Source organism: Dipodomys merriami, unplaced genomic scaffold (assembly GCF_024711535.1).
Source record: "Dipodomys merriami isolate MVZ:Mamm:240054 unplaced genomic scaffold, mDipMer1.0.p SCAF_455, whole genome shotgun sequence".
NCBI lineage: Eukaryota > Metazoa > Chordata > Mammalia > Rodentia > Heteromyidae > Dipodomys > Dipodomys merriami.
Genome location: NW_027206019.1, coordinates 436464 through 454527, shown reverse-complemented (window position 1 = coordinate 454527; position 18064 = coordinate 436464). Strand labels below are relative to the sequence as shown.

Below are 18064 nucleotides of genomic sequence, written 5' to 3'. Positions count from 1 at the left end.
GTTCACACACACACACACACACACACACACACACACACACACACACACACACACACACACACACACACAGACACCACGTGCATGCAAAATCAGAGATTTCTACACTACAATCTTTTCCCACTAAGCCTGATGGCTGCTGGCCTAGGTATTTGATGCATACACGACCACCTACTTCCTATTTATCTGAGGAATGGCCATATGGGTTTGGGAGGGGGGAGAATCATCCTAGCTGAGAATGTGGCTCAGTGGTAGAGTGGTCACCTAGCATGCCTGAAGCCCTGGGTTCTATTCCACACAGAAAAGGCTGGAAAGGGAGGTGGGGCTCAACTGGTAGAGTGCCAGTCTTGATCAAAAAGAGCTCAGGACAATGGCCAACCCCTGAGTTCAAGCCCCAGGACTGGAAGAACAAATCTTTGTTGGAGGCTTTTTATTTTGCTTTGAAAACAATTTATTCTTTGTGATAAGCATAACATGGGCCTCTTTCCTGGCCACCAATGGGCCATTAGATAACCCTTGAGTTTGGGCCACCTCCTGGCAGCCTCTGCCCTACCCGACCCCCAGTTTAACCTTCCCATCACCCGGCTGATGGAGGCCTGAGAGAAAGCCACCTGGCCACCTACTTCTGGTGGCTGCCAAGGCTTATGAGAGTCAGTATGTCACATAGAGAGTCATCATCCACATCAGATTACAGGAGAAAGTGGGGGAGCACTCCTTCTCTGAGCCTGGGAGCTGTGGGCAGATCTGGATGTGGGGCATCTGGGGCAGGACATACTCCTTGGGGGAGTCCACTATGGGGTCGGGAACCCTGACCTCTCCTCTGGCAGTTTCCATGCTGTCTTCAAGTTGCAATTCTTCAAAACCTTTCTGCTCCTCCCTCATTTCACCTACCACAGGCCCTGAGGCATCTGAAGCAGTGCTGGTGGTGGGGAGCTCAGCCTGTGCTGGCATCTGGAGACTGCTGTCTGTGCCTTCCCCTGTGAGGAGCAACAGCAGCTCCCACAGCACTGTCCTCTTCTCCATGTTCTCCTGGGACAGCCAGTGCATGCACTGGGCTTTCTCCCAACACAGCTCACTCAAGACCAACCTCTACTCTTTACACACCATGAGGGACTCCTCGATGGTTCGGATGTGTGCCGAAAGCTGGCTGCATCAATGGTGGAGCTCACCTGTTGGACTCTGGAAGTCCACCTCATCAGGTAGGTCATGGAGGAAGCAGATTTTCTTTTCAGATGCCCATGTGTCCCTCTTCCCATCCCCATGCATGCTGTGGTGGCAGCTCATGGGGCAGAGGGCCTGTGGCTCCAGCTCAGTCTGTCACTGAGCTGCCTGGTGGCCCGGGTGCCTGCAGCGGGCCCATGCTCCTGTGGCAGGATTTTCCCCCTGTGGATCTCAGCCTCCGAGTGTTCTAATAGAGCCTAGTCCATCTACCAGGCAGCATGGAATGTGGGCATGACCACTATTCTTGTATCCCATTGGTCAAAAAGAACCATGAAATAATGGGGGTGTGGCCGGAATCCTGTGATGCATGCAGAATGGGCAGAGTCAAGATGACAGTGGCTCCCCCAGCCCCTTTCCCAGGGAACTCTGTCCAATTCAGTTGGGGACAAGAGGGTGACGTGCTTTAGCTGGATGGCTGCACAGATTGTTGTGTATGTCTGTTTGTTGGCAGTCCCAGACCTTGAACTCAGTATCTGGGCACAGTCCATGAACTGCTTTTCTCAAGGCTAGCCTCAACTAGTGAAGCCACACGGCTCTACTTCTGGCTTTGTTGGCACTGAATTTGGACAGGGGTTTCAAGGACTTTCCTGCTTAGGGTGACTTTGACCATAGCCTTGTAAGTTTCAAGGAGGACCTGTGCTGCTGCTGCTGCTGCTGCTGGCCGCCCTGCTCTGCGGCCTGGGCCCAGGAGGCCGGGGTGAGGCCTTGGTGGTTTCTAGTTCCCCCACTCTCTTTGGTGGTTTCTTGTTCTCCCCCCTTGGTGGTTTCTATTTCTTCCCTTGGTGATTTCTAGTTCTCTCCTTTTTGGTGGTTTCTAGTTCCCCCACCTTGGTGGTTTCTAGTTCCCTCCCCAGTTTGGTGGTTTCCAGTTGTCCCTCTTTGGTGGTTTCTAGTTTCCCCCCCTCTCCTGGTGGTTTCGGGTCCCCCCCCTCAGGGCGTGGGGCTGGGCTGGGGTTGTGGGGTGGGGAGGTGGCAGTGGATTTTCAGGTCGGGCCAGGTTGTTGGAGGCCAGGGCCTGGTCCTGTTGGCCTGTCTGTCTCTGTGTCTGTTTGTCTGTCTGTCTGTCCATCTGTGTCTCAGTCTGTCTGTCTGTGTCTCTGTCCATCTGCTTCTGTCAGTCTGTCCATCTCCTCTCGGTCTGTCTGGCTGTCTGTCTCCTCGCAGTCTGTCTGTCTGCCTCTTGGTCTTTCTGTCCACCTGGCTGCCCATCTGCTTCTCCTGTCTGTCTGTCCGTCCATCTATTCGTTCTGTCTTGGTCATCCATCCCTTCTCTGTCTGTCTGTCTGTCTGTCTGTCTGTCTGTCCCTCGGTCTCTGCATCTGTCTGTCTCTGTCTGTCTGCAGGTCCATCTGTGTCTGGGCTCCTATCTGTCCATGTGTCTGTCCGTCTCCTCTCTGTCTGTCTCATTGTCTGTCTGTCTGTCCATCTGCCTCTGGCTCTGTCTGTCTGTCTGTCCATGTGTCATCCTCTTGGTCTGTCTGTCTGTCCATCTCTGTGTCTGTCTGTCTGTCTGTCTGTCTGCCTGCCTCTCAGTCTCTCTGTCTGGGTCTATCTGTCCTGTGTCTGTCTGTCTGTCTCCTCTCTGTCCATGTCTTCCTCTCTGTCTGTCTGCCTCTTGTTCTGTCCACCTGGCTGTCCATCTGCTTCTTCTGTCTGTCATCTGTCTGTCCTGTCTTGATCATCTGTCCATCCCTTGTCTGTCTGTCCGTGTGTCATCCTCTCGGTCTGTCTGTCTGTTCGTCTCTGTGTCTGTCTGTCTCCCCATCCGTCCGTCCGTCCCCAGCACCCATCCTCTTCCCCCCTCAGGCCAGGCTGACTTTGACCTCGCCGACGCCCTGGATGACCCAGTGAGTCCTGACCTCTCACCATTCCCCCCCATGGCTTCACCCTGGCCGCTAGGCCTCATGTGGGGCCTTGATCCAGGTGTGGGCCTGAATCCCATGTGACCCTTTGCCACCCACTGAGGCCTTGGGTTCAGGGGTCAGGGGGGGTCAGGGAGGGGTCAGGGGAGGTCACGGGTCACCACCCTCTCTCTCTTTGCCCGCAGATCCCACCCCGAAGCCCAGCTCAGGTGAGTGGGGTCCTCCCCCCTTCCCCACACCAGGCCCACTCAGGGTGGGGAAGCTGAGGCATGGCCCACTCCTGGCACACAGGGCTGTACCCGCAGCTGCTCAACCCGCCCAGGTCGCGACCCCCGGGTCGGGATGGAGGTGGGCGGGTCAGGAGGAGTCAGGGGAGTCAGGGATCAGGGGAAGGAAGGGGGTAAGGGGGGGAGGCCGGCCTCCATCTTCCCTTGCTCTCTCCCCGCAGACGTCACCTCCCGCCCCGATGCCGGCCTCCACCCCAGCCCCGACCCCCGCCAGGCGCAGGAGATGAGGACATGGAAGGGGGGGAGGCCCGGATGTGGAGGCTGGGGATGGAGCGGCCCGGATGTAGAGGCCCAGATTTAGGGACCCCAGTGTGGAGGCCCGGATTTAGGGACCCGGATGTAGGGACCCAGACATGGAAACCCAGATGTAGGGACCTGGATATGAAAGCCTGGATGTAGAGACCCCAGTGTGGAGACCCAGATGTAGAGGCCCGGATGTAGGGACCCCAGTGTGGAGACCCGGATGTAGAGACCCTAGTATGGAGACCCGGATGTGCAGACTCCAGTGTAGAGACGCGGATGTAGAGACCCCAGTGAGGAGGCCCAGATGTAGAGATCCGGATGTAGGGACCCGGATGTAGAAGCCTGGATGTAGAGACCCGGATGTAGGGACCCCAGTGTGGAGACCTGGATGAGGAGACCCGGATGTGGAGACCCCAGTGTGGAGACCCGGATGTAGAGACCCGGATGTGGAGACCCCAGTGTGGAGACCCGGATGTAGAGGCCCAGATGTAGGGACCCAGACATGGGATCACGGATGTAGGGACCCGGATGTGAGTACCCCGATGTAAGGACCCAGATGTAGGGAACCCGGGCTGACCCCGCCCCCTCTGTTCACAGGTGGCGGTGGAGGCTATGGAGGCTCACACGGTAAGACGGGGAAACCAAGGCAGGGGGAGGAGACCCGGATGTAGAAGATGCGAATGAGGAGGAAGGGATGTAGGGACCTGGATGTAGGGACTTGGATGTAGGGAACCTGGATGTAAGGACCCGGATGTAGGGACCCAGAAGTAGGGACCCGGATGTAAGGAACCCGGATGTAGGGACCTGGATGTAGAGACCGGATGTAAGGACCCAGATGTAAGGACCTGCATGGAAGGACCCGGATGTAGGAATTCAGATGTGGGGACCCGGATGTAGGGAACCTGGATGTAGGGAACCCGGATGTAGGGACCCAGATGTGGAGGCCGAGCTCCCAGGGCCGCGTCTCTCCTCCCCCTCTCCCCCAGGTGCTGGCAATGAACATGTGATCCACGGAGACCCCCCCCAAGGTAAGTCCCGCCCCCTCGACCGCCCCACTTCCGTTCCCTCGTGATCTGGGCCCGGGTGTGACCCACAGCCTTCCGGACCGCTGCCGCCTCCACTTCCGGTCTCAGTGCGAACTTCCGGTCCGGAGAGAAAAGGAACTTCCGGTCTCTGAGTTCCTGGGGACTTCCAGTACAGATTGTCTTGGGACTTCCAGCCTGCATGAGAACTTCCACTCCTGACAGTATGTGAACTTCCGGTCCAGAGTATTGGAACCTCCAGTCCTGATTGGGAACTTCCGGTCCCTAGTATATAACAACTTCCAGTTCTGACTAGGGACTTCTAGTCCCTAGTGTATAGGAACTTGCGGTCCTGATTGGAAAGGCACTTCCGGTCCCTAGTATATACGAACTTCCGGTCTTGACTGGGCACTTCTGGTCCCTAGTATATAGGAACTTCCGGTCCTGACTATGGGCACTTCCGGCCCTGACGATGGGGAGTTCCAGTCCCTAGTGTATAAGAACTTCCGGTGTTCACTGTGGAGACTTCTGGTCCCTAGTATATAACAACTTCTGGTCTTGATTATGGGGACTTCTGGTCCAAGTGTACAGGAACTTCCAGTCCTGATTGGAAGGGCACTTCCGGTCCCTAGTGTATAGGAACTTCTGGTCCTGATTGGAAGGGCACTTTCAGTCCCTAGTGTAGAGGAACTTCCGGTCCCTAGTGTATAAGAACTTCTGGTATTGACTATGGGAACTTCTGGTCCCTAGTGTATAGGAACTTCCGGCTTAGACTGTGGAGATTTCCAGTCCCTAGTACATAGGAACTTTCTATCCTGACTGGTGATTTCCGGTCCCTAGTGTATAGAAACTTCCGGTCCTGATGGGAAAGGCACTTCCGGTCCTGATTGGAAGGGCACTTCCAGTCCCTAGTGTGTAGGAACTTCCGGTCTTGACTGTGGAGAATTCCGGTCCCTAGTATATAACAACTTCTGGTCTTGACTATGGGCACTTCCGGTCCCTGTTCATGGACACTTCCAGTAAAGGCTGTGATAGCACTTCCGGTCAGGCACCCTTGTCCCCCCCCTTCACCTTGGCTCGCTTCCTGTTTCTGGGCACTTCCCGACCGGAAGTTGCAGGGAGACGCCCCACCGCCCTTCCCGGGTGTGTTCTCCCCCGCACTTCCGGATCCAGTCCCGCCCCCTCCAGGCAGCGCGCTGGCCCATGTCGTGTCCCCCATCGTGTCCGTGGTGGTCGTGGCCCTGGTGGGTGCCGCCATCACCTACTTCTAGTCTGGAGGTCGCAGACGCTGCTTCCGGGGCGCGGGCCAGGATGCAGGTGGGAACCGCCCCCTCCCAGGGTGCTCGGATGAGGAGAGGCGCAGGGCGGGGCCTCACATGATCCCCCGCGGGTGGCAGCAGCTTGTGCCTCCCCTCCCCCACCAGGCCCCTCCCCGGTGTGAGGCTGGATTCGAACCTGGGGCCTCAAGCAGCAGGTGGAATCAGAAGTGGACGAAGGAGCCTGGAGGGGGAAGGACGAATAAAATCAACATAAAGTGTGCATGCGCGCTGTCAGGCCTGTCTGCCCAACCCATCTTTCCATTGTGCATGCGTAGGCTCCACCCCTTTGGAGCCACTCCCTGCACATGCGCGGTGCGCACGCCCAGGCAGCGTTTCCTTCCCCTCTGGCGTCTGTGCAGTGTGGAGACAGGCGCTGGGTGGGACAGGATTGTGATGGACAGCTAGAGCGTCCCGTCAGTCACTTGTGGGCGGGGCCTCGGCTTGACATGACGTAAGATGGCGTAGGAGGCGTGGCCTGGAGGTGAATGACAGCCCGTGTGGCCATCTAATTGCAAGGGGGCGTGGCCTGAAGGTTACAGACAGGACAAATGTCCACACAACAACCAGAGGGTGGGACCTGGAGGAGACAAACAGCCCCTGTGGTCTTTCAACAGCCAGGGGGCGGGGCCTGGAGGTGACAGACAGCCCCTATGGCCTTCCAACAGCCAGGGGCAGGACCTGGAAGAGACAGACAGCCCCTGTGGCCTTCCAACAGCCAGGAGGCGGGACCTGGAAGTGAAGGACAGCCCCTACGCCCATACATTCACTAGTGGGCGGGACCTCTGGGTGATGGGCATAAACAGAGTCCACAGAACTAGCCACGAAGGGGCGTGGCTTCACACAGATCGAGTCTCCAGCTATTGGCTTGGCAGGGGATGGGGCCCAGAGATGATGGACAGCACCCCCTGCCTTTTAACCTCACCCAAGGAAGAGGCCGAACTGGACCCGCAGCTTCCCTGGGTGGGAGACAGGCGTGTCAGCCAATCAGAGCAGGGGGTGCGGCTGGAGGAGTCCCCGGGGAAGCCAATGGGGCCCTCCCTCCAGAGAAGACCTGGATATCATGCAGGTGCAATGCATCCTAGGCCTAGGGAGACACAGACCTCCGACCTCGACTTATCCTACTGCAATAAGGAGCTATAGGCCCACCTGGGTCAATCCCTGGAGAGGTCATTGGGGTCCCCTGGGACAGGCACAGAAGGGGAAGAGTTTGCAGGCCTGGTCATCCACCCATCCATCCACCCAACCACCCCCCCCAGAGTGGTCCAACATCCAGGTACCCCACATCTCCAATCCCGCTGGGCCAATCTGAATCCGAGTTCACGTAGTTAGGAGCAGGACTGTGGTGTGAGGTCCAATCAGCAGCGAGTTGGATTTGTGGGGGGGCTAAGGGGCGTGTCTTACAGCTGGATCAATGACAAGGGAATTAGGAAAGTGAGGGAGGGCCTTTCATGGAATAAGCCAATCAGGTGTGAATCTAGGTGGTGGGACGTCCTGGAGGAGGGCGGGACCAAGCTTATATCCTAGCAACCCACCGGAAATGGCCTGAAATGGAAGGCAGGACTAGTTCTATACCCTAGCAACCACCAGAAATGATCTGAAATGGAAGGTGGGACTAGTCCTATACCCTAGCAACGACTGGAAGTGACCGGAAATGGAAGGTGGGTCTAGTCCTATACCCTAGCAATGACCGGAAGTGGCCTGAAATGGAAGGTGGGAGCAGTCCTATACCCTAGCAACGACCGGAAATGACCTGAAATGGAAGGTGGGACTAGTCCTATACCCTAGCAACTACTGGAAGTGGCCTGAAATGGAAGGCGGGACCAGTCCTATACCATAGCAATGACCGGAAATGGCCTCAAATGGAAGGCAGGACCAGCCCTGTATGCTAGCAACAACTGGAAATGACCTGAAATGGAAGGCAGGACCAGTGCCCGGCCTCTGACCCCCGTGACCGCTGACCCTGCCGTGCGGTACGGTGCTCACAAGGTTTTATTGTGTGGGAAGCTAGAGGAGAGAGGCCCGGATGTGACAGGGCTCCGGATGGGAGGCTGGGGAAAGGCCCTGGATGGGAGGCCCGAGGTGGAGTTCAAGGATGAGAGGCTCAGGATGTGAGAGTCCCAGGATATGTGAAGCCCTGGGTCTGAGAATCCCATGATGTGAGACTCTCTGAATGTGAAAATCCCCGGATGTGGGAATCCCCAGATGTAGGAGTTCCCAGATGTGAGAGTCCCCACATGTGAGAGTCTCTGGATGTAAAAGTCCCCGGATGTGACAATCCCGGGATGTAGGAATCTCTAGATGTGGGAATCCCTGGATGTGAGAATCCCTGGCTGTGGGAATTCCCTGGTCTGAGCATCCCTGGAAGTGGGAATCCCCGGATGTGAAAATCCAAAAATGTGAGAATCCCCGGATGTGAGAGTCCCTGGATGTGAGATTTCCCCAGATGTGGGAATTCCCTGGTCTGAGCATCCCTGGAAGTGGGAATCCCCGGATATGAGAATCCCCGGATGTGGAAATCTCTGGATGTGAGAATCTCTGGATGTGAGAATCTCCGGATGTGAGAATCACCGTATGTGAGAGTCTGTATGTGGGAATCCCCGGATGTGAGAGTCTCTGGATGTGAGACTCTCCGGGTGTAAAAGTCCCCGGATGTAGGATTCTCCGGATGTGTGAATACATCCCCGGGAATCCCCGGATGTGAGTCCCCAGAAGTGAGAATCCCCGGATGTGAGAATCCCCAGATGTAGGAATCCCCGGATGTGCAGAGTCTGTATGTGGGAATCCCCGGATGTGGGAATCTCTGTATTTGAGTATACCTGGATGTTTAATACTCGGATGTGAGTCCCCGGATGTGAGAGGCGCAGGCCAGGATCTGCCATAGCCCCGGGCAGTTGGGGGTTGGGGGTCGGGTCGGGGTCAGAGGTCGGGGATCAGGTGGTCGCAGGCGCAGAGCGGTCCGGGCACGCAGCAGGGCTGCAGGCGCAGGCTCCAGGTGTTGTGTGCAGGGCGAGGGGCGGGGCCGCGCGGGGGTGGCGCGTGCGCAGCATCCAGGCCACTGCGGCCTCCACGCGCCTGCGCGTCGCCATCGGGCCCCGCAGCGGGCGGGTCTCCCCCGGGTCCGCCGTCAGGTCAAAGAGCAGTGGCCGCCGGTGGCGGGTCATGCGCCGCCCGGAGCAGGCGCAGGCAGGGAAACCGAGGCAGGCGCCCGAGCCCGGCGGGTGGAAGCAGGGAGTGGCGAAGTGCAGCTTCCACACCGTGCAGCCTGCGGGGGGTGGGGAGAAAGGAGTAACATCCGGGGCCTCACATCCGGGGATTCCCATCCGGGAATTCACATCCAGGACATCACATCCGGGGATTCACATCAGGGCATTCACACGCAAGACCTTACATCCGGGATTCCCATCCAGGACCTCACATCTGGGTATTCACATCCGGGGATTCCCATCTAGGACCTCACATCCAGGGATTCACATGTGGTACTTCACATCCGGGGATTCACATGCAGGGCCTCACATCCGGGACCTCACAGCCAGGGATTCCCATCTGGGACCTCACATCCGGGGCCTCACATCTGGGGATTCCCATCCGAGGCCTCACATCCGGGATCTCACATCCGGGGCCTCACATCCAGGGATTCTCATCCACTACCTCACATCTGGAGTCTCACATCTGGGAATTCCCATCGGGGACTTCACATCCGGGACCTTACATCCGGGGATTCCCATCTCATGCCTTCCATCCAGGTCCTCACATCCCGGGATTCCCACATCCGAGGATTCCCACATCCAGGTCTCCCACCCCAGGCCTTGCATCCGGGTCCCTGCGCGCTCGCATGCAGCCCCCTCCCCCGCCCTGGGGCCCGGCGGAGGTTGAGGCACTCACTTGGGCGGTTGAACCAGCGCACGGCGTGCAGCCGGGCCTCGCAGTAGTGCAGCAGGAAGTTGTGGCCTGCGGCCTGCGCTGTCCTCAGCAGCGCAGGCATCAGGTCCTGGCCGTCCACCTCCCTGCGGGACCCGGATGTGCAGGCTTCTGAGCGCTCAGAGACTCGGATGTGCAGGCCAGAGCCCCCAGAGACCCGGATGTCAAGGCTTGAGCCTGTAGAGACCCGGATGTGCAGGCTTCTGAGCCCTCAGAGACCCGGATGTGCAGGTCTAAGACCCAGGCCTCTGGTCTTAGAGACCTGGATGTGTAGGCCTGAGGCCTCAGAGAGCCGAATATCCAAGCTTCTGAGCGCTCAGAGACCCGCATGTCCATGCTTCTGAGCCCCCAGAGACCCGGATGTGCAGGCCTGAGATCCCAGAGACCCGGATGTGCAGGCTTCTGAGCCCTCAGAGACCCAGATGTGCAGTCCTGAGCCCTCAGAGACCCGGATGTCCAGGACTAAGACCTGGGCCTTAGAGACCCCGATATGAAGGCCTGAGTCCTCAGAGACCCAGATGTCCAGGCTTCTGAGTGCTCAGAGGCCCGGATTTGCAGGCCTGAGCCCTTAGTTACCCGGATGTAAAGGCTTCTGAGCCCCCAGAGACCCGGATGTCCATGCCTGAGCCCCGGGTCTTGGGTCTTAGAGACCTGGATGTGCAGGCTCCTGAGCCCCCAGAGACCCGGATGTGCAGGTCTGAGCCCTCAGAGACCCGGATGTGTAGGCTTCTGAGCCCCCAGAGACCCGGATGTGCAGGCCTCAGCCTCCCCCCCTCAGGATCCCTGAGGCCCCGGATGACCCCCCTTCCCCCCCACCCCATGGGGACCCAGGCCGACGAACGACTACCTGTCCGCCGGAACCCAGCCCCCGGCCAGGCTCACCACGGTGGGGAACAGGTCCATGAGGCTGGTGGGCTCAGGCACCAGGCGCCCTGCAGGCAGCGTCCCAGGCCAGCACGCCAGCCCGGGAACCCGGATGCCACCCTCCCAGCCACCCATGCCTTTGCCACCTGCAAGGGGGGAGCGAAGGGCAAAGGTCAATGGCGGGGTCGGGCCGCGTGGGAGGCCCCGCCCATCCTGCCTCAGTTTCCCCCTCGCCTTGGTGCACGCCGTTGGAACCCCCGAGGCGGGCGCCCCAGGCCCGGGCCTCCAGCGAGGCACCGTGATCCGACGTGAAGTAGACAAGGGTGCGGCGCCCCAGCCCTGCACCGTCCAGCGCTGCCAGCAGTCGCCCTGTGGGGGGGGGCAATGGATCCGTGCCTCAGTTTACCCCCAGCGTCCACCGTGCCTCAGTTTACCCCCAACATGCACCATGCCTCAGTTTACCCAACATGCATCGTGACTCAGTTTACAAATTTCCATCATGCTTCAGTTTATCCCCAATGCCCAGTGACTCAGTTTACCCAACAGGCACCGTGCCTCAGTTTACACCCAATGCTCACCGGGCCTCAGTTTACCCCCATCCCAGTGCCTCAGTTTACTCAACCCACTCACCTCGTCCCCGTGCCTCAGTTTACCCAACATGCACCATGCCTCAGTTTACACAATATGCCCAGTGCCTCAGTTTACCCAACATGCACCATGCCTCAGTTTACCCAACATGCCCAGTGACTCAGTTTACCCAAATACACCGTGCCTCAGTTTACCCCAATACCCAGTGACTCAGTTTACCCAAATGCACCGTGCATCAGTTCACCCTGAACATGCACCGTGCTTCAGTTTACCCAACATGCACCGTGCCTCAGTTTACCCAAGTGCACCATGCCTCAGTTTACCCCCAACATGCCCAGTGACTCAGTTTATCCAAGTGCACCGTGCCTCCGTTTACCCCAACCCATTGACCCCGTTCCCATGCCTCAGTTTCCCCCATCCCGCTCACCCCATCTCCGTGCCTCAGTTTCCCCCAACCCACTCACCCCACCCCCGCGCCTCAGTTTCCCCATCCCGCTCACCCCGACCCTGTGCCTCAGTTTCCCCATGCCGCTCACCCCACCCCCGTGCTCAGTTTCCCCCATCCCACGCACCATGCCTCAGTTCCCCCCCTGCACTCACCCACCATCCAGTCAAGCTCCTCCACGTTGTCGCCGTAGGCGCTGTGCGAGCTGCAGCCCCAGAAGGCAGGTGAGGTGACCAGCGGGACATGGACGTGGAGGAAGGAGACAAGGAGGAGGAAGGGGCGGGGCTGGTGCCTGCGGACCCACGTCAGACCCCGCCCCCATCATCAATAACCTCACCAATAACCGACCTGATCAGGTATTGCCAATAATCGATCAGATGATTGATAATCGATCCTGATCTGATCGAAAATACCAATAATCGATCCTGATCTGATCGAAAATACCAATAATCGATCGTGATGTGATCGATAATACCAATAATCGATCATGATCTGATCAATAATACCAATAATCAATAGTGATCTGATTGAAAATACCAATAATCGATCGTGATCTGATCAGTTATTACCAATAATCGAACAGATCTGATCAGTTATTACCAATAATCAAACATCATCTGATCGATATGACCAATAATAGAACATGAGCTGATCAGATATTACTAATAATCGAACAGGATGTGATCAATAATACCAATATTCGATCGTGATGTGATCGATAATACCAATAATCGAACATTATCTGATCGATAATACCAATAATTGAACATGAGCTGATCAGTTATTACCAATAATCGAACATCATCTGAACAGTTATTACCAATAATCGATCATGATCTGATCAATACTACCAATGATTGATCGTGGTCTGATCTGAGGTCTACCAGATGTCTCTACAGATCTACTAGATGGAACATCCAAGGACCTGAGGTCTACCAGATGTCTATAGAGATCTACTGGATGTAACATCCTGGGATTTGACGTCTACCAGATGTCTCTGCAGATCTACTGATGGAACATCCGGGAACCTGAGGTCTACCAGATGTCTATAGAGATGTACTAGATGTAACATTCAGGGATTTGAGGACTACCAGATGTCTATAGAGATCCATCGATGGAACATCCGGGGATTTGAGGTTGACAGTTGACTATAGAGATCTACTCGATATACATCTGGGCACCTGAGGTCTACCAGTTGACTATAGAGATCTAGTAGATGTACATCAGGGGATCTGAGGTCTACCAGATGTCTATAGAGATCTATTGATGGAACATCCAGGGATTTGAGATTGACCAGTTGACTACAGAGATCTACTGGATGTACATCCGGGGATCTGAGGTCTACCAGATGCCTATAGAGATCTCCTAGTGGAACATTCGGGGATTTGAGGTTGACAGTTGACTATAGAGATCTACTGGATGTACATCTGGGGATCTAAGGTCTACCAGTTGACTATACAGAACTAGTAGATGGCATCTGTCCCCCTCCCCGGCCCCAGGCTGACCTGTGGATGAAGGCCTCAGCCTCCCGCAAGAACAGCCCCGCGCTGGCCTCGAACCTCAGAGGCTGCTGGACGACCTGGTGATCCCTCATCAGGAAGCAGTCAGCGTGGACGATGAAGACACCTAGGAGGCGGGAGGTGCAGGCCAGGAGCAAGGCCCCACATCCGGGGCCCAGCACCCTGGGCACCCAGCGCAGGCCCAGCAGGCCCGTGAGCTTCCCAGCGGCCAGGCAGAGCAGGGAAAGCAGCAGCAGCTGCGCCCCCAGGTCCAGGGGCCCTTGCAGACGCACTCGCTTCTCCGAGGGCTCCACTTGCAGGCAGTCCCCCATCAGGGTGAAGGGGACCCCGAAGAAGGAGTCGAACCTATGGTTCAGGGGGTGGTGGCAGTGGTGAGTGGGGGACTCACAGTTGAGGCCCAGGTGCCATTTGCCTGGAGGGGAAGAGATGGATGGATGAGTGAATGGATGGGTGGATGGGTGGATGGATGGGTGGATGGGTGGATGGGTGGATGGATGGGTGGATGGATGGGTGGGTGGATGGATGGGTGGATGGATGGATGGATGGATGGATGGATGGATGGATGGATGGGTGGGTGGATGGATGGATGGATGAATAGGTGGATGGGTGGATGGATGGATGGATGAGTGGATGGATGGATGGATGGGTGGATGGGTGGATGGATGGATGGATGGAGGGGTGGATGGATGGATGGATGGGTGGATGGATGGATGGATGGATGGATGGATAGATGGATGGGTGGATGGATGACTTCTCTCTTTCCTATGAGGCCGGTGGCATATCCCTGCTGCTGCAGGATCTTGGCGAAGGTGATCTCGGAAGTGGGCAGCCCTCCAGACACGGCTGCCCACTGCAGCACGCGCGCCCTGTTGGTGGTCACCATGCCTTCCAAGAGAGAGGAGAAGGACCCTAGGTCAGTGATGATGGCGTCCTGGGTAAGGAGGGGGCATCTAGCACCTTCAGGGGGAAGGCCTGCTGTGTCTGGGATAGCCTGGGACCTGCCCACCCGGGGTGGAAAGGACCCCAGCCCTGGGAGCCCTCGGGGGAAACCAATATGGCATCACTTCCGGTTTCCTGGTGGTTCAGGGGGGAAGTCCCAGAGTCTCAGGGATTTGAACCTGAGATCCTCAGAGAAGTCCTCCCCTCCCTCTGGTTGACCTCCCTGCCCTAGATGTTGGGCCTCAGTTCCCCGGATGTTGGATGTTAGTATCCCGGATGTTGGCCCTCATCCCCGGATGATGGAGTTCAGTGCCCTGTATGGTGGATATCAGGACCCCAGATGTTGGACTTCAGTTACCCGAATGTTGTAGCTCAGTTCCCTGGATGTTGGATCTTACTACCCCGTATATTGGAGCTCAGATTCGGGTATGTTGGCCCTCAGATCCCCAGATGTTGGAGCTCAGTTCCCCGGATGTTGGGGCTCAGGTTCCCGGTTGTTGGATCTTAGTATCCCGGATGGTGGATGTCAGATCCTCGGATGTTGGAGTTCAATTCCCAGAATGTTATGCCTCAGATCCCCGGATGTTGGATCTTAGTACAATGGATGTTAGAGATAAGGTCCCTGGATGTTAGAGTTCTGTGCCCTGGATGTTGGTGCTCAGATCCCCGGATGTTGGATCTTAGTAACCCGGATGTTAGAGATGAAGTCCCTGGATGTTAGAGCTCAGTACCCCGATGTTGGTGCTCAGTTCCCCGGATGTTGGGCTTTAGATCCCCGGATGTTGGGTCTCAGATCCCCAGATGTTGGATATCAGGTCCACGGATGTTGGATCTTAGTACCCTGGATGTTGGCTCTCAGATCCCCGGATGTCCCGCCCCCGCCTCCCCCCCACCGCTCCTTCCGTTCCCCGGATGTCCCACCCCCCCATACTGACCCAGGCGCACAGGGTAGCGTTCCGTCAGGAAGGTTGCGTGGCTTGGGCTGCAGACGGACGCTGCTGCCAGGTGCTGGGTCAGCCGCACGCCATCGCGGGCCAGGCCGTCCAGGTTCGGGATGCTGTGTGGGGAGAGGGAAACTGAGTCACAGCCAAGAACATACGGGGACCTGGGGTCTAACATCCGGGGATCTAATGCCCAAAATCCCAGGAGCTAAACTCCAACATCTGGGGCCCTGAGATCCCACATCCGGGGATCTAAGATCCAACATCCGGGGACCTGAAATCCCACATCCGGGGTACTAAGATCCAACATCTGGGGACCTGAGGTCCAACATCTGGGGACCTGGCATCCAACATCTGGGAACCTGAGGGCCAACATCTGGAGATCTAAGATCCAACATCTGGGGCCCTGAGATCCCACATCCAGGGTACTAAGATCTATATCTGTGGACTGGGCTCCTACATCCGGGGTCTAAGGCCCAACATCCGGGGACCTGAGGGCCAAACATGTGGGTATCTGATCTCAAACATCCAGGGACCTGACATCCAACATCCGATGTACTAAGATCCAAGATCCGGGGAATTGAATTCTAACATCCGGGGACCTAACATCCAACATCCAGGGATCTGAGGTCCAACATCCGGGGGCCTGATCTCCAACATCTGGGGTACTAACATGTAACATCCGGGAACCTGATTTCCCACATCTGGGGTATACTAAGATTTAACATCCGAGGACCTGATCTCCAACATCTGGGGCACTAACATCCCACATCCAGGGATCTGATATCCAACATCCGGGGACCTGATCTTCAACATCCAGGGAACTGAGATCCAACATCCTGGGAATTGAACTCCAACATCCGGAGACCTACCATCCAACATCCGGGGACGTGAGGTCCACTAGATGTCTATACAGATCTCCTGGTGAAACATCCGGGGAACTGAAATCGAACATCCGGGATACTAACATGTAACATCCGGGGACCTGATATCCAACATCCGGGGCAGTAAGATTCAACATCCGGGGACCTGATCTCCAACATCCGAGCACCTGACATCTAACATCCGGGGTACTAACATCTAACATCTAGGGACCTGATCTCCAACATCCGGAGCACTAACATCTAACATCCGAGAACCTGATTTCCCACATCTGGGGCATTAAGATCTAACATCCTTGGACCTGTCCTCCAACATCCGGGGCACTAACATCCCACATCCGGGGACCTGAGCTCCCACATTCGGGGCACTAACCTCCAACATCTGGGGACCTGAGCTCCTACATCCGGGGCACTTAAGTCCAATATCTGAGGACATGATCTCCCACATCCGGGGTACTGAGATTTAACATCCCGGGACATGATATCCAACATCCGGGGCACTAACATCCAACATCTGGGGAACTGAGTTACTAGATGTCTATACAGTTCTCCTGGTGGAACATCCAGGGATCTGAGCTCCCACATCCGGGTAACTAAGGCCCCACATTCGGGCCTCCCCCTCTGCTCACCGCAGGCTGCGGTTCCCGAAGCTGTCCAGGTCGCCCAGGCCCAGGTCATCGGCCAAGAGCAGCAGGAAGTTGGGGCGCGACGGGGTGGGGCCTGCGCAAGGGCCAGGGGGGAGGAGGAGGAGGAGGAGGAAGGCGAGGGGTGGGGCTGCGCAGCTGCTGTGCAACCTGAGGAGGAGAGAGAGGAGGAGGAGGGGTGGATGGGTGGATGGATGGGTGGATGGATGGATGGATAGGTGGATGGGTGGATGGATGGATGGATGGGTGAATGGATGGGTGGATGGATGGATGGTTGGATGGATGAATGGATGGGGAATGGGTGGATGAATGGATGAGTGGATGGATGGATGGATGGGTGGATGGATGGGTGGATGGGTGGATGTATGTATGTATGTATGTATGGATGGATGGATGGATGGATAGGTGGATGGGTGGATGGATGGATGGGTGGATGGATGGATGCACAGTGGATGGATGGATGGGTGGATGGATGGATGGGTGGGTGGATGGGTGGATGGATGGGTGGTTGGGTGGATGGATGGATGGGTGGATGGATGGGTGGGTGGATGGATGAATGGTTGGATGGATGGATGGATGGATGGGTGGGTGGATGGATGGGTGGGTGGATGGATGGATGAATAGGTGGATGGATGAATAGGTGGATGGGTGGATGGATAGATGGGTGGATGAATAGGTGGATGGGTGGATGAATAGGTGGGTGGGTGGATGGATGGATGGGGATATGGATTGATGGATGGATGGGTGGATGGATGGATGGATGGATGGATGAATGGATGGGTGGGTGAGTGGATGGATGGTTGGGTGGATGGATGGATGGATGGGTGGATGGATGGATGGGTGGATGGATGGATGGGTGAATGGGAAGAGGGATGGAAGGACTCCCCCTCCCTCCAGGCCCTCTCCTGACCAACTTGGCATCCAGGATCCCGTCCTTCCCATGATGCTCCCCGTTTCATGGAAGAGAATGCTGGAAGCAGGAAGTGGGGAAGAGCTGAGTAACATCCGGCCACCCCAGGGCCAGGCTGCTGTTGCCCCCACCAGTACATCAGCCCCTCACCTCGTCTTTCCAGGCCTGTGGCGGGGCCCTGCAACCCCCACCCCGGGGCATGGTGGGACATCCGGGGGGGGGGCTTCATAGAACAATCGAAGCCCTCCCACCCCGGGTCCCCACACCTCTCCCCGTGTTCCCCAGAGGACGAACTCACATCCATAGTTCTCTGCCATCAGCGCCTGGGCCTGCTGCTCTCCCTGCCAGCCACGAAGCTGGCAGGGCTCAAATGTCCATGTCACTCCAGCAGCCAGAACTCCACAACATCCCTCCAAAATAAAAGTCCCCTTGTTCCTTGGAAAGCACAACATTCCCCCCCCCT

General features: G+C 56.9%; 1 protein-coding gene and 1 long non-coding RNA gene across 4 annotated transcripts; one reads left to right on the top strand and one right to left on the bottom strand.

The window, feature by feature from the left end:
• The first annotated feature begins 1666 nt into the window (after nucleotides 1–1666).
• On the top strand, nucleotides 1667–6164 carry LOC138808559 (uncharacterized). Of its 3 annotated transcripts, none has more exons than XR_011366500.1 (7): nucleotides 1667–1915; nucleotides 3025–3065; nucleotides 3266–3289; nucleotides 4208–4237; nucleotides 4597–4638; nucleotides 4744–5949; nucleotides 6057–6164. It is a non-coding gene; the product is annotated as an uncharacterized lncRNA (long non-coding RNA). The 3 variants fall into 3 exon arrangements; XR_011366501.1 differs by having other exon boundaries at nucleotides 4597–4856; nucleotides 5821–5949; XR_011366499.1 differs by having other exon boundaries at nucleotides 4597–5949.
• A 2127-nt stretch (nucleotides 6165–8291) lies between these two features.
• LOC138808557 (arylsulfatase L-like) lies at nucleotides 8292–17612 on the bottom strand. The gene is made up of 10 exons (XM_069994818.1): nucleotides 17606–17612; nucleotides 16677–16767; nucleotides 15161–15282; nucleotides 14051–14171; nucleotides 13272–13700; nucleotides 11922–12058; nucleotides 10968–11102; nucleotides 10717–10879; nucleotides 9834–9955; nucleotides 8292–9213 (listed from the first exon to the last, which is right to left on the bottom strand). The coding sequence occupies exons 1-10, from the start codon at nucleotides 17610–17612 to the stop codon at nucleotides 8882–8884; spliced, it is 1659 nt and encodes a 552-aa protein (XP_069850919.1). The 3' UTR covers nucleotides 8292–8881.
• Nucleotides 17613–18064: the final 452 nt, after the last annotated feature.